The sequence below is a fragment of the Gallus gallus genome, chromosome 18 (assembly GCF_016699485.2).
Source record: "Gallus gallus isolate bGalGal1 chromosome 18, bGalGal1.mat.broiler.GRCg7b, whole genome shotgun sequence".
NCBI lineage: Eukaryota > Metazoa > Chordata > Aves > Galliformes > Phasianidae > Gallus > Gallus gallus.
In genome coordinates, this window is record NC_052549.1 from 11,479,992 (window position 1) to 11,495,669 (window position 15,678).

At 53.1% G+C, this 15,678-nt stretch overlaps 1 protein-coding gene across 8 annotated transcripts in view; it reads right to left on the reverse strand.

Moving 5' to 3' along the window:
- Positions 1–15,678, reverse strand: part of CASKIN2 (CASK interacting protein 2) — a 32,306-nt gene that overhangs the window by 11,394 nt on the left and 5,234 nt on the right. For 4 of the 8 annotated variants that reach the window (XM_046902231.1, XM_040649921.2, XM_025141783.3 and 1 more), the window contains one exon: positions 689–740. In XM_046902231.1, the coding sequence (XP_046758187.1) occupies positions 689–740 (52 nt within the window). Of the gene's footprint in view, positions 1–688; positions 741–834; positions 1,445–3,665; positions 5,442–15,678 lie in introns of those variants that run through there. The other 4 variants (XM_046902235.1, XM_046902234.1, XM_046902233.1 and 1 more) reach the window with 4 other exon arrangements.

Consider the following 15,678-nt stretch of genomic DNA (forward strand, 5'->3'; position numbering starts at 1 on the left):
ACCCTGCACATTTCCCAACCCCCTATTGGCCTGCTAGCACTGACACCTCCTCCTACAGAGTCCTCAAAAAGAAAACACATAGAAATTAGGTACAACAACAATACTTAAACCAATGCTAATAATTTACAGGTCAGAGTTAATTCAATAAGAATAATGTGCTTATTTATTTTATGGGCCTCTGTGGTTACCTTAACTTTCAGAACCCAGCTTATTAAGTGCTTGGATTTTGGAAGTGATGAGCTGCACAAATATTCTGCGGTCACTTAGCAACCACATCTTTTCTTTCCTTAACTCCCCTATATACAGGGATTTTGCTCTTGGGATATTAAACATGCACACAAGCACGTGCATGTGCTGTGGCTGGCTGGATGGTGCTCCTCAGTCTGCTACCCAACACTCAGGACACCACCTGAACACATTTCAGCCCCAGTCCTACAGAAGGAGATGCAGAAGAGCTCAGATCCATGCAGGCTTTTGACTGCCTCTGTAGGGCTTGCACTGGCTCCATAAAGTAGCACTGTCTTGAGATACTGTTATGTTTTCAAGGCTCAGCAGTTGACTTTGAAAATTTCACAATATCCACACAGAAGCAAGAGGCCATTGAGGAGAGCTGCCCCAAGCAAACCCTTCCCCTCCTCTCTGGAAGTGCTGAGGCAACCAGCAGCTTCATGGGGCAGGGAGCACTCACCCATCTGCATCCTGGTAGTTCACATTCAGGCGCTTGGCAGATCCCAGGAGCTCTGCAGAGACAAGAGATGAAAGTCAAGGTGAGAGGCAGAGCTCCTGCAGCTGAACAGGACACCCACCAGAACCCACATCCCACAACAAACTCACCTCCCAGCATGCAGACCACTGCCTGCCCCATCCCCGTGACATCTCCCCTCTCTTGCTCCACATTCACCTCCACAATTCACCTTCACGAACCCTCCCTCCACCGTGCTGAGGCCACTCTAGCTCAGATCCATTCCCCTCTGTCCTTCATGCCCCATCCTTCTCTGTGCACCCCCAGGGCCCTGGGATGGGTCGGACCCTGCAGCTCCTACCACTCAATGTGGGATGGTGTTTCCCTCCCCTTTATAAGCAGCGGTGCCCCAGAAGTGCTGAGCAGGGCCATTTCACCCCCCACTCACTGTCACTGCCTGCCAAAACCAGGCCCAAAGCCCACGCAAATGGCATTTTTATGGTACAGTCAGAGGCTGAAGCCTCTGGCCATGAATGCCAGGATTGTGCCACCTCAGCCATCCCACCCACTGCCCTTCCCTCCCTCCTCTTCAGGGCTACAAAGCAGCAGAGGATGCTCACCCCACCCTGGTCCCAGCACATGCCCCAGCTCCCCACTCCTTCCAGCAATTAATTCAAATGAATTCCTTCCTCCCACACAGAGAGGACCTTGTATTCTCCATCAAGGGGCTGACAGAGGATTAACATCTCTGGAATTCACGTGCTAAGTAAAACGGGAAAGAAAAGGAAAGGTATGCAGGGCGCAAGAAATGAGGCCACTCCTCTGCCTTTCCAGATGAGCCGAGTTTAAATGCTTTAAAAGAGTTCTGCGCTGTTCCCTATGAAAAATCCAAGTCTGACAACTGGGCTTCAGCTTGGGATGAAATGAGATGGGGTTCTAGGGAAGGAGCCTCCTTCCTTGCAGCCGAGCAGGTCGGGAGATGGGCAGCTCCTCTGCCAGAAACCAGGGCTGAAAAGGGGAAGGCACGTTCATCATCCAAATGTACAATTAAAAGGAAGCCAAGTAATGGTGCATGCATTCCTGCTGCTTAGAATGTTCTGTAAACAGCCTAATTAATTACAGAATCACGGAGACTAGAAAAGACCTCCAAGACCATCTAGTCCATCCATCTACCACCGCTATTTCCCCACTAAATCACGTCCCTTAGTACCACACTTAAAAGCTTCTTGAAGACCTCCAGCGATGGTGACCCAACCCCCTCCCTGGGCAGCCCGTTCCAGCACCTGACCACTCCTTCAGAGAAGAAAGTTTTATCCATGAAGATGCTAATTGGTTCTATTCTGACCAAATGTGGCATTATCTTAGGTTGTGCTATTTTTTTTTTTACTTATTTCTAAGATAATCAGTTTATTCTATGTAAACCTTTGTTCATTACACATGTATAAATGGACTTTGAGGAGCTGCTGCTGAAGGACTTCTGACTACTTGCCACGACTGAGATTAGGATAGAATCTCCACCATCAGCCAAGCAGCTACTCTGCAGACCTGCAGAGCCCCTGCAAAGAGATCCTTACTGTGACCGTGGGCAGGAGCTCCAGAGCTGAACTGGGTGGGCAATACTGAAAGAGAGCAATGAATGGAGATGCCCACTGAATACAAGCATGCCTGAAACAGGAAGAAACCCTGAAGGGGCTTTGCACAGGCAAAGAGAAGAGCAGAGTGATGGATATCAGCCAGGGGAGTGAAATGTATGTAAAACAGCAAGGCAGCCTCTGTCAGCCCCATCCCGTCTGCCCTGTCCAAGACTGCACATATGGCACATGGGGGCCAGTCAAAGCAATCCCCAAAAAACAATTTGCCTAATGTGGGGATAGGGTGAAACACAGCAGGACAAATCCAATAATGACATTGCAGTGTGGCAGCTGGATCCTTCCCAGGTGCACCAGCACATCCTTTGGGACTACACCGGGGCTGGAGTACCCACAGGCCTAGCCAACACGCTGCTGGGCACACGCTCACCTCCATGAAGGATTAATCTGGACCAAGACCACCAAAGCAGAGAACTGACACTGAAATGCAGAAAGCCCTGCTGAGGAGAATTTCAGGGAAAAGCCCTGCTTTGCACTTCCCAAAGCTTAACTCTAGACACATCCTCCATGCTCAGCCCCACGCTCCTCCTGGGGATCCTGCTGACCCCATCCTACACCCTATGCACTCACCTGCTCCTTCCCAGGCAGGATGAGGCTTGGCAGCACTGACCAGGGCTGAGTGAGGCTTTGAGGGAAGGCAGCAAACTTCTGTGCAGACTCTTGCTGCCAAGTATCAGGCAAGAAACATCTCCAGAGAGCTCCGGCAAATTGCTTATGCATGCAGGGCCCACATGCTCCTCAGGATGTGGCCATGGCAAAGGCTCCACTCTGATATGGTCCCACAACCCTTATAGCTAATCGCTCCATCTCAGCTGAGGGAATGTGTTGCTTCTCAGACTTTTGGACTCCTGGTCATAGCAGTTTCCAGCCCCGCATCACAGGTGGGGAAGGAGCTGGTTCTAAGGCACTTGGCAGGGGGAGCTGGGATTGTATGTCCCCATAAATGTGTTGCAGAGCAGCTCACCAGCAGCTCACCCATGCAGCATACTGCTGTCCCATGCCTCAGTTTCCCCATGGGACTGGACTGCCTCCATTCCATGGGATTGCACTGTGTGAGATGGGGACACCCAAGAGGGCAGTCTGCGAAGGAGGGTACCTCACAGCACCACTGTCAGCCAGCCTGGGACACTTGTCCAGTACTGGCTGTGTGGAGTCAGACTTGCTCTTGCCCAGCCCCCTGTGCCAGCACACTGGGCTCCATGAGTCACTCATACCTTTCACCTCATCCCTGAAGGGACACCTGCTGTCCCCTCAAGCACAATGGTGGAGATGGACAGGGTCCCCCTGGAGCACTGAACCATTTGTTGGTTGCTTGCAGGGAAGGAGACACTCACCTTGCTTGGGTTCGGCTGGGGATCAGGATAGATCTTGTATCTCTCAAGGAAGTGTGGCATAAAGAGGTGACATCCATCTATCTCTTCTCTGCAGAAATGATCCCCTTCCTGCCATCCCTCCATCCACAGGCATGTCTGCCACAGTCACCCACACCCAGCTCCTCCCAGCACAGCTGCTTAGCACAAACCTGCTATTCAAAGTGCTGTTTTCCAACAGGTTAGAAAGGGATTTGCCCACTTCAACAGAAAAGGAATTCGACCACAGAGACATGAAGAAACTCAGCCAAAGCCATCCAGCAAGCTTGGGACAGAGGCTGTGTGAGGGCAAAGCCTCCCAATCCCAGAGACACCAGCCTGCATCCCAAACACTGAGCCCAGTGCTGGATTCAGCTCCCCTGGCAGGAAGAAGCCCCTCAGCTGACCCTGGGGATGGGAGAAGCCATCCAAACCCAGGTGTAAGATGCAGCAGAACCAGCCCTGCAGGCTGCACAGTATCCAGTACAAACATGCACTGCTCCCAGTTTCAGCCCCAGATCTAGGTGGAATAAGCCCCCTGGGCACGCTTGTGCTAAGGCTGCACTGAAGGATCTGATGTCCCTTTTCTGGGCAGACAGCAGAGGCCCAAAGTTTCTGCCTTCCTCCATGGTTTGCTATGGGGGACCCATAGTTACTGATAGGCAAAAGCAGGTGTGTGGGAGCACGGCAGCAGGATTATGGTGTCACCTGGGAGACTTCTCCCTTATTTGGTATTTCACAGGGAAAATCCAACAATTAAGTATTTTAAAGAGGTCGGAAACAGCAGGAGCAGTAACCCCACAGAGCAAAGCCACAGCCATCTGCAGGGACCTCTGGCCAGGCCCCCAGTTTCCCCCTTGCTGTTCCCCCCCAAGCAAAGCAGGAAAAAAACAAGCAGTTTGTTCAAAGCAAACACTCCCAGAACAATGAAAGGAAAAAAGCAAAGTCAGAAGCCCTGTGCCCATCTGTGTAGTTGAGAAGGTGGAGCTCTTGCCTCTCTACTCCCAAAATTTCATGGTCTCAGAGGAGATGAATGGGGCCAGCACCAAGGAGAGGAAGCAATGAAAAAGAATCCCTTCAGAAAGAAAGACGTGTCTGAAGTCACCCTTTTCCTTGCAGGAGCAAGCCACGTGCTCCTGCTGCATGTTTCAGGACCCAGAAAGCCTTCATTAAGATGAAGGGTTTCACTCCATCTTCAGGTTTGCACCAGTGCAAACTGGTGCTGCAACCAAGTGGGAGCTCCCCTTCCCATGAAGCTGAAATCTTCACTCCACATCCCCCAGCCCATCAGGCTGGAAACATCTGCTAAAGACTTCGGGTGGGGGAAGCCAGGCAGCTCATTCAGAGATATGGAGGCTCCTTTCCCAGCTGGCTGGAGAAACACATTACCAGGAAGTGAAGTCACGGTCCCAGCTGGGATCTTGCTATTTCGCTCTGCAGGATGTGAATTCAGAGGAGCTGTATTTGCAGAGGGAAGAGGTGGAGCCTTTTCCATTTCCCTCATCCTTCCGAAAGGACAGTACACCTTCTGCAGCAGGAAGAGATGAGGCGATAGCAGGGGGGGGCCAGCAGCCAAGTGTGGCTTCTGCAGCCGTCCGGGAAAAGAAAAGAGGTGAGCACCACCTGTGCCAGAGGTGACACACTGGAAACACCATGGGGCTGAGGTCACTTATGGGGCTGCAGGATGCAGGCACCAGCAAAATATTTACTCTTTCATTAACAATGCGCTTTGGCTCCTGTTCAACTGGTCCAGTAGGAACTCTGCTGGAAACCAGGGAAAGAACTGTTAGTCCTCCTGCGTGCCCAGGCAAAGGGGCTGCAGCCACACCTGCAGCTTTTTCAATAATGTGATGCCAAGTAAATGATAAATTGTAATCTGTGGAGAATGCTGAACTGATCACTGAGGACAGAAATAATACAGAGGGCCTTCAAGAGATCAGGAACGCAGCAGAGAACAAACTGAGGCAAATTCAACTTGGGAAAATTACAAAGTATAGCATCGGGGAAAAATAATCTGACAGGCAGACATTCAATGGGAAGAAGAAAGGGTGGAAGCAGGATGTCGGGGACCTTGCAAGCAACTTGCTTGTGTGCACAAAGGGAGCCAGAACAAGGAGAACAACCCCAATAATAGCAGCAGGCAGCCCTGCATGGGGCAACCCCCTTCTTGGGGTGCCTCCATGTGCCCTGCCCAGGGCTAGTTCATGCCCATGGCCACAAACCCCTTGGGCTTGGTGCCAGACATGCGAGGCAAGTGCCAGGAGCAGCAGCTGAAGGGCTTGCCCTGTTCAGGAGGATTAAGGCAGGTTAGTGAGTCTGGATTTGCTGAGCAATAGTTAATTAGGGAGGGCGGGCAGGGACACAGCAACCCACCTATACCTGGCAGGCTTTGACACTCCAAAGGAGCACATAACTATTTCACGGTTCTAATGACAGCCCCAGATAAAATACAGAGCAGTCAAGAGTGGCCAACAAAAACCTGTAAGTTCAAGGGATTGAAGCAAGGATCCAGACCTACAGCCACAGTAAACTGTGCAACTCCTGGGGATAGCAGGGCCAGGCTGAGGCTGGGGTACCAGGCTGATGCTGCCTAAGGTGCTCTGTCCCCATCTGTCCCGGTTCAGAACTCACAGAGACTCCGCTGTCCCCTACACATAGCAGCTGGCATTAGGGACTTGCTCTGGCCAGTAGAGCCGGTCCTCAAAGCACGCAGTGGTGGCTGGAAATCCTGTAACTTCCTCACCCTTTGGCCCCAGGGAAATGGCTGTGTGCCTGGAGCAGGAGCTGCCAGAGTAGATGGAGCCGCTGTCCCCACCCTGGATGTATTCTAATCTAGGCAAGGCCCACACAGGATGGGAGGGGAGGAACCAGGAGGCGAAGCCATTCACTCAAGGTCACCCAGAAGGGCCGTGGGTTAAGTCACCACTCTGAATCAAGGCTCTGCCCCAGCGCTGTAGTGGTCTCAAGCTGAATTTTCCCCTTCTGTCAGCTCCTCCCCCACAGTTAATGAACTGTCCACAGCTGAGAACTACAGAACCTCAAACTGCTGCTCCCAGCTCATGGCTATGCAGATGGGGTTTGAAGTCACAAGTGTTTAAAAATACCTTGCAGATGTCTTTTCTAAACTCTGACCTACGAGCAGGTGCTGCTGCCAGCCAGCCAGCCCCACTCATGAGCATGCTGGCAGCTCCCCTGGGATGCACAGCCTTGGCTGGGCAGGGGATGAGGAAGACAGCAGACACTTTCAGGGGATCAGTTTTCCATCTTTATGAGACAAAGATTCCCTCTCGTGGGGTGCATGCTGCCTCTCCAGTGTAGTCAAGTCCAAAGAAGAGGCTCTATGCTTCCCACAGACACCTTAAAGCACACAGGCAGAACACCACAGATATGGCTTGATCTGAGTCACAACCTGACCTGAGCAGCTCCAGCAAAGCTTTTTCTTCCCTCCTGGACAGAGCTGACACATGACTCCAGCTCCCACCACACCCAGGGATGGCAGATGAGCAACACTCAGCCCTAGCTCCTGCAAGTGTCAGTGCTGCAGCTGTTGATGGCATCTATGTTGGGACAGAGCAATGGGATCTTACGAAACAGTGACAGCTCCACATTCCCGTGCAGCGGGGGACAATGCGGATTGGTATGGATCCCTCTGCAAACCCCATCTCAGACAATGGAAAGGGCAAGTCAGGAAAGGCTTGGATACAGGGGACACCAATCCCTCCTTGCTGTCCCATCCCCTTGTGTGAGGTCACAGCAGGAAGGAGAAAGGACAAATCTGTTCCTGCTGGCACGGGCAGAGCTTCTCCCAGTCTGAAATGAGCAGCCTGAGAGAAGGACCCCTCGTTTGCTCTCCTTACCCCTGACACGGACAGGTAAGATAGCTGCTTCACTGTGTCACAGGGCTGTGGTGCCTACACCAAGCTGCAGATTTCCAGATGCCAGATGTTTTGGGACAGGCATCTTGCCGTCCCCATGATAGAACAATAACATACATCAGGGACACTGCATTCACCCTGCCGTGGGCCTCAGCAGCTGCTGAGTTATTCTGGGCCCTGCATTCCTGATCTCCTGTACCACAGCTGCTCAGGGGCCGTGGGTTCCTCACATTGCCCAGCCCAGGTCTGTGGCCCCATGGCTGTTCCAGAGACTGCTGGTAGATGCTCATAACCAGCTGGGGACAAGGAAAACACAGAGCAGCCCTGTCTCCCAGTATGTACTGCATAAGGGCCGACCTACAGCAGGATCAAGGACTGTCCCCTCAGTTCCATCACCCTCCCTTGGTGCTTCCCACAATCCAACACAACTGCACAGTGCTGGGCCACAAGCCAAGGCCTGCCTAGTCCCTGGACCCCTGCCGGGAACCTGATCTGTTTATGCCTTCCCAGTACACCGGGTGCGTGTTGGGAACGGCCCTGGCAAGCCCGAGTTGGCGGCAAAGGCAGGACTTGGGAGCTGAGCACAGAAACCCCACCTGCTGCCTCGCAGCATCCCCCAGAGGGAGTGGTAAGGAGAAAGAGGGAGTATGAAGGGGGTAAAAGTGTCACAACAGCTCATTTTCATGGGAAAAGGCACATTGAACCAGCGCACCCTCCTCACCATAGGGCTTACATGCACTCTAGCCAGGAAAACATCCAGGGTTGCATTCAGCATGAATCCAGCCATAAAAAGCCACTGGGGTTCACAGCAGGGTGCAGTGGTATGGCACAGAGCCATAACTTGCAGGGGGCAGAGCTGGAAACCCCCAACCACACCAAGCTCACATGCAGTCCAGCACACTGCTAAATATAACCATAGGGACAGATGCCACACTGGGGAACACTGCCTCAGGGGAACGCAAGAGGTAGCAGGGTTCCTCCCTGGGGCTGGGCAAGTCTGGAGACCCCTCAAAGGAGTACAGAGGCAGCTTAGTATTGCATGGCCACATCTCACCAGCCTTGGTTAAGGCAAGTGAACCCCACATGCTCCTTGAACCTTCATAGGAGGATAAAAATGCCATCAGAGTAGCACAGCCCCAGGGATGTCCCTGTGATCGCTCTGCCAAGGGGTTGAGCCACGTTCCTGTGCCACAGAGCTAGGCTGCAAATAAGGACAGTGTCACCACACCTCCTTGCTTGGCCAGAGCTCAGTCCTGCTCTAGGACATGGCTTGGTTAACAAGGAAACATCTGGGGCAGCTCAGATCCCTGCCAGCTGCTGGGACGCTCCTGACTTCCCAGTTCCCCACTGCTTCTTCCACTACAAGGAAGTACATTTCCCTTTTTTTGAAACGGACAGAATAACTGGGAGCTTACCTGAGGAAGACAGGAGCAGCTCTTCCCATCACACCAGTCCTAACAAAAATCAAACCTGAGGTATTTCAGGCCAACCAGAGTACCCTGGGCTTGTTCCCAGAGCAATCCCCACTGCCTTACACTGCTGGCTGAGCACCATGTACCCCCTCAAAGACAACCATTAGGCATTGCAGAGGACTCAACCCAGAGGCAGCTGAGGCGAGTGGTGCTCACATGGCCTTACTGCAGCCCATACCAATTGGGGTGGCAGTCAGGAGGCCCTGAGGAGGTGGGAAAAGGTCCAGGGGTTTCCCAGTCCATGCTCTCCCTAGGGGTGCTTTACCCAATTCAGCCCAAGCCTGAAAACGCCCTTATCTACACCCGTCCTTGCCAAAGGACAAGACTAAGACCTAAGCTGGGCTGCTAGAGGGGAGAAGGGAAAGAGAACAAGAACAGGAGCCAGGGGAGACCTTGAAACTGATGCTCCAAGGGGACAAGACGCACCTGCAAAATGGAGAGCTCAAGCCACCCCATGCTATCCTCACTGCCAGCATACGCATGGCCACCTCCTCACAGGTCATGAGGTCTGTACTGCAGTCCCTGCACACAGAGGCAGAAATGCCAAGGTGCATTATGCAACCGCCATCACCAGCAGTGCCCATGGTGAAGGGCAGTATTATGAAATCCCAGGTGATTTCACAGCTCATAGCACAGCCGCCAGCAGGGTTTGCTCATGCTGACTACCCCTGAGCACAGCAAGGGGAACACGTGCTGCCTTCCCACATTTGGCTGGGGCCTCGTGGGGAAGCTGCGCCAGCACTGACAGGGCTCTGCGGAAGCACACCCAGACATGTTACACCAGGCCTGGGAAGCTGCAGGAGCCATGTATCTGCCATGCATGCAGGTTTGCCCTGCTCCCTTATCTTGCCACTGAAGCAGTGCTGATTTATTGCTCCAGCCTCTCTCTCCCTCAGACTGCAAACAGCTTGTGGTGACCATGCATCCACTCTGCACAGAGTGCTGCGGCCCTGGGCATTTCACCGGAGCGAGGGATGGGCGAGGACATCAGGCCCCTCCCCATCAGGGTAAAGATCACTTCAAGCAGAGCCATTCCCAAGCAGGCTGGGCATCTCCAGACAGGTCTGTGACTCATCAGGACACCTTGGCGAATCCAGACAATGTTGCAGCCCAAGGTTCAGGCAGATCCTTGCCTCTCCAGCCAGGGTGTGATTCTGGGGGAATCTGAGGCACGGTGTGGGGGAAGCAGCAAACTTGCAGCTCCCACCCTGCAGCTCCCCACACCCTGCCTGCTGCAGGAGCCAGAAGAGGTGGTTTAATTGTTATTTAGTTTATGCCCTTTCATACTTCTTCACCGAAGCAGCGTTTTGCCAATGGCGGCCCCAGGACTGGCATATGGCCAGGCCAGCCAAAGCGCTTTTAAAAACAAAGCAGGGCGCGTGCATGCATACACACACGCACAGCACCAAGCACCTCTTTAACTCTTCCTGGTCTTGCCAGGATGCTACCACACACTCCCAGCCAGCTGGCAACCATCTTCCCCAAGAGATGCTGTCAACTGCTGCTGAAATTTACCCTTGTCCTGGAGAGAAAAGGTCTCACCCCTCAGCCCAGGAGAGGTGGCAGGAAGTGAGCATGGTTCAGTCCACAGGGACAGTCTTGCCCTTGCTCCAAAGGCACCAATGCCCATGGTGCAGAATACCCTTTGGGTGGTTTTTCTAGGTTGCAGCCTGAGATCTTCAGCCTCGCAAGGAGGACATCAGAGCTTTTAATCCAGAAGCAGCTTCCCTCTGGGTGGCAGAAAGCCAGCAGCCCAAGCACATGTGGGGCAATGTCCAAGCACGTGGCAGAGGGTGAGGTGTGTATGAGAGGTGGCTCCCAACATGCACCAGCCCTGTGCAGAGCTTGGGCATTGCCAAGTCCTGTCCCCACTGCTCCGGGCAGGCAAAGAAGAGCAGTCGCCACAACAGCCTGCTTCCCTTCCAGTGCCATGGGCATACTGGGAAGGCTCAAATGTATCCGAGTTAGAAGAGGACAGTGCACAGTTTGCTGCTACTCAGATCAACTCTATCCACTATGTGCCACCTCCTTGCAGGGATCCCTCTGCCCCACAGCATGTCCCAGTGTGGCAAACAGGATGGGACACAAGTGCCAGCAACATCCTTGCTGTCCCCCCTGCCCTGGGGAGCACTGTCTCCATTACAGCCTGCACTCCTCCAGCAGCCAGGCACATACTGTCCTGGGCTGCTAAGAGCTTCCCTGACTGGCCGTTTTGAAGCTATTAACATCCAAATCATGCCACACTTGTGAAACAAGCAACTGAAACAGCCTCTGCAACTCTCATAAGATGGAAGCAGAGCCCCAAGTCCAGGGCTGTCACCACAAGGTACGTGAGTGGTAGAAATCCCTCTCCTGCTCTGAACCTCAGCTTCCTGCAGGCTGTGCTTGTGATTGCCCTGAGCCTGCTTCCGATCTCCAGAAGAGACGGGCCAGTCCCCAGGCTGCACAAAGGTGAAGGCAAGCAGTGCCCCAGAGCAGCTCTCTGCACATCCCTTAGGGATAATTTCCCACACTTAATACTTTCTTTTCCTTCTTCCTACTATTTCACTCACGAAGGAAGAAAAATAGCTGTAAGTGGCACAGGCTGCAGCAAGGTGTTGAAGACTGCAAAAGTGTTTTCAAAGGCTGAGGACAGATACACATACCCAGAATGAGGGTGATACAGACCTGTGAATATGGGGTGCAGAGAGGGGCAAGATGACGGGGCTATCTCCACCAGGCTAGGTGCTGCATCTTCTGTCTGCCACCGTTTGCTGGTGGCTTATCTCCTGGGCTTGGCACAGTGATGCTTTCCCAGACTCTGGGCCCCATGCAGGACCAGCAGTGGCCCCTTTCCAAAGGCAACAACTGTGAGAGGCCAGCTTTGAAAAGCAATCACATACTCACTACTTTTGCTGCTGCTGCCCGTGTAGTGCTCTTTCTTCCCCATGAGAGAAAATAAATAGAAAGGGCTAAAAGCCACAACTGAGCTGGGACAGCCAAGATCTGTGATAGTGAGGGAAAAGAAGGTGAGGAAAAAAAAAACAACAACAAACCACTGACCACACAGCAGGCTGGTACATAACTGCTGCAGAAGACTCCTGCAGGAGAGACCAGGAGCTGTGGGATGAGGAAAGAAGCCCTCCTGTGCTGTGCAGCTGCAGTCTTGCCACCATCCCTGAAGCAGGAAGGCAGCCATGCTTGCAGGAACCTTTGAAGCCTCCTTCTCCCCCTCCCACCCACTGTGGGCTGGCTGGAAGCACGTTTCAGCAGGCTGCAGGCAGGGAGCTTCCCAGTGAAGGGCCACTGCCAGGCAGGCTCTCCCAGGCACAGTGCCTCTCCTCACTCTGGGCTAGCTCTCAATGGGATGAAGAGCTTTGCCTCGTTCAGCAGAGCTCTGTGGCATCATTCACAGTGGCCCTGGAGCATGCTGAAAGCTTTCCAAGCCTGCTTGCAGCTGGTCCGGCCCATCAGATCTACAGCACACAGGAACAGGAAGAAAGGACCATGCCAAGGATACTTAGGAACTTGTCCTGGAAACCCAGGCTTTGAGGAACATGGTGAGGGCTGCATGCGGGCTTGATGGCTGAGTTGGATCCAGCAGGCTGTGATTTCAGTGCAGAATGACAACAGAAAAGTCACCCAACTGTCCTTTTGCCACCACCAGCTGGGTATGACAGAGCCTGAAATGATAACGATGCTGCCCAAGGCAGGCTCCTACTCTTCCCCACAAATGGACCACCCAAAGCTCCCTCCAGAGCAGCCACAAACAGGACAGTCCTTCCTGCCGGACACCATGATGGGGATGGTGATCTGGGTTCATTGGCTGGGGCAAAGGCACATCCACACAACCACAAAGTAACTCCTGGATTGGCAAAAGCAGTGACTTTTTCCCACAACCATGGGAACTGCAGCCATTGAGACAAGGAGAAAGTCCTGCTGGACTCAGCAGAAACAAATGCCCTCCCTCTGAGAATGGGGACACCAAGCACCAGTGGCAAAGGCTAACAAATAGCAGGAGAAATATTAAATCTCATGCTTTGGAGCTTAAGCTGATACAGCTACTAGAGATTAGGAGGAAATTTAAGGGGGAGGGAGCAAATTATCCTACATCTGCCTGCTGCAGACTTGCAGCCAGCAGAGCCAACTCGCACCACCCCTCTCCTCAGCCAGACAGGTGACAGCAGCATCTGAGGGCTGGCACTGGGAAAAAAATTGCTGTGTCCCATGCTGCCATCAGTGAGAGGCACCAAGCTAGGTATGGGGATAAAGCCAAGGCCTCCCACCAGGAGCTTTACTTGCATTTAACAGCTTGTTAGGTCACAGCCCAGATGGATCCAAATCCCAGGCACCCACGCCCTGCCCTTGATATATCTGAGGTCTGGGAGTTCCAAAAGCCCCAGTGCAGCTGCTGGAAAGGGGTCAGCAGCAGGCTGAGGCTAACCAGCCCTCCCACAGCACTGGGTGAAAGCCCAGCAGGGAAGGCTTGCCATCCTTGAGTTTAGCACAAGTTTGCTCAGCTGTCGCTCTTTCTTTGCACTTCACGCACATTTAAACAAAAAGCTTCCACTCCCTTAAGAAAGGCAAACAGCAAGTCCAGCTCCTGTTCTCTTCCACAGCACCTCCAGTCCTAGGCTATCACCAAGGCGTTAAGGCTCACTCCTCGGACAACTCCCCCCACCCCCAGTAGATGTCCTCACTGCCTACCCCCCTTCACCCTGCCATGGCTGCAATGAGCTGGGATGGGGTCAGCAGGTCCCCATCACCCCTTCCCAGGGGCTTCTGCCACCCTGCGCAGCCGCCCTGGTGCTGGTGCATTGTTGGTGAGCACAGCCAGGCAGGGATGTGATTGATCGCCAGGGAGAAAGGCCAAAGCCGTGACGGGTCGTTTAACAATTTCAATTAAACTCTGCAGTGCTCAGATGCAGAGGGGAGGAGAAAAAAAGAAATTAAAAAGAGGGATGTTTCTACTGCTGCTCAGGGGAACCTCAACAAAGCACAGCCAGGGCAGTGGGAGCAGTCTACTCTCCATCTATGAGTGACCACAGCACCATCCCCATGTCCCCTTCCTGCAGGCAGGATATCTGCTCATGCTGACTCTAATCCTCCCAACCCAAACTTTCTCTCTGCCCCTCCCTCCTCCACACCCCCAGCAGCCTTGCAATAATAGGTGCTGTGACCCACTTGTACAGCGGCACTTGCGCAGGGCTGAGGGCTGCGCACAGTGAATATTAAACAATGTGTCCCTGAAGTTCCCGCTGCCGGGACTGGCACTTGATTCTTGCTTATGTGTGGTGACTTTTTTTAGGCACTGGAAGTCCTGGAGGGCTAATCACAGTGACAGAACTCTGAATCCACTGAGACAGCAGAAGGACTCAGAGGGATTTAAAAAAAAAATCAGCATCTTGGTCTGTCATATGGAAAAGGCACTTTAACAAGCAACAAACGCTCTACTCACATGGCATGGGCAGGAGGAGGCAGAGGGAAGCGTAAGGGATTGACAGTGGCTGCCCCCCATGCAGTGGCTCAGGGCATGCAGACAGTGCCTTACCATGGCCTGGGCTTTTTGCTCCCCTGCCTTATAAAGGAGTAACATGAAAATAAGCATAGCGAAGGACCTGCTGACGCTGCTTCAATGGGAGAGTTCAATGCACTCATTCACGTGGGTGCCCCATGGCTGGAGGGAGGGAAGATGCCAGAGAAAACACAGACGGGCTTTAACAGGGAGAGAGGTATTGGAGGAAGCAAGTGTAAACTCACCCCCCTGGCACGCAGGCAAGGAAAGCTGAAGGGGCCCCAGGTCTGCCCATGCTATGCTGCCTGGCCACAGGACACCCGCGTGGGGACCCAGGCTGCATCTGATGACATTTACTGCCTTGGAACGGCCTCCAGGCCTCCTGCACAAGCAAGTCCATCTTGCTCCAGCCCTGAGATCTGCCCTACACAGGCTGCAGCCCCAAACAGGCACAGATCCTGAGCACTGAGCAGAGGCAAAGGCAACTGGTCCTGTCACCCAAGGAAGGGGCACCCAGCCTCCTCTGTGATAAAAGCAGGCTCAGTGCTGGCTCCAGTGGGAAATAGCAGCCCAGATAGATTTGCAAAGCTTTGGCACTAGCCAAAGCCTTCCAGGAACCAATCCTGGGGATTTTATCCCCATCTCACATCTAAAATCTCCAGCCTAACTCACATTTCCCAGCACCAGCCTCTCTGCCCTGAGCTTTTATTTATTTTTTTTTTCCCCTGAGAATTAGAGCTTTTTCTCCTGACTGATTTTCCTCACTCCCTCCAGTTTTTCCCCCCAGTTTTCCTGCAGAGACCCCTGAGACCCTCCCACAAGGTGCAGCCTGGATGAGAGCCATAGCCAGGCAGGCTCTTTGGGAGATTATATGAATACTTTGCTGCAGGGAGCCAATTCTGGATCTGTTTTGCCTGTTTTAACTTTTCCCAGTCAGAGTCATCCCTGCAGGCTCTAAGCATGGGACAGAGATTCCTCTGGCCAATCCTTGCCCAGAGTGGCTCCCACATCCCACACAGGACCTGTGCAGTTTCCCCTGCTCACACACAGCAAACAAGCATGCTTTTATTTACTTTTTCAAGTTTCCTCCTCTCTGCAAGTTGCAAGCAGTGACCGGAGTTTCTACTCAGGAAGATCAGCCATCTGCAAGCTCTGTA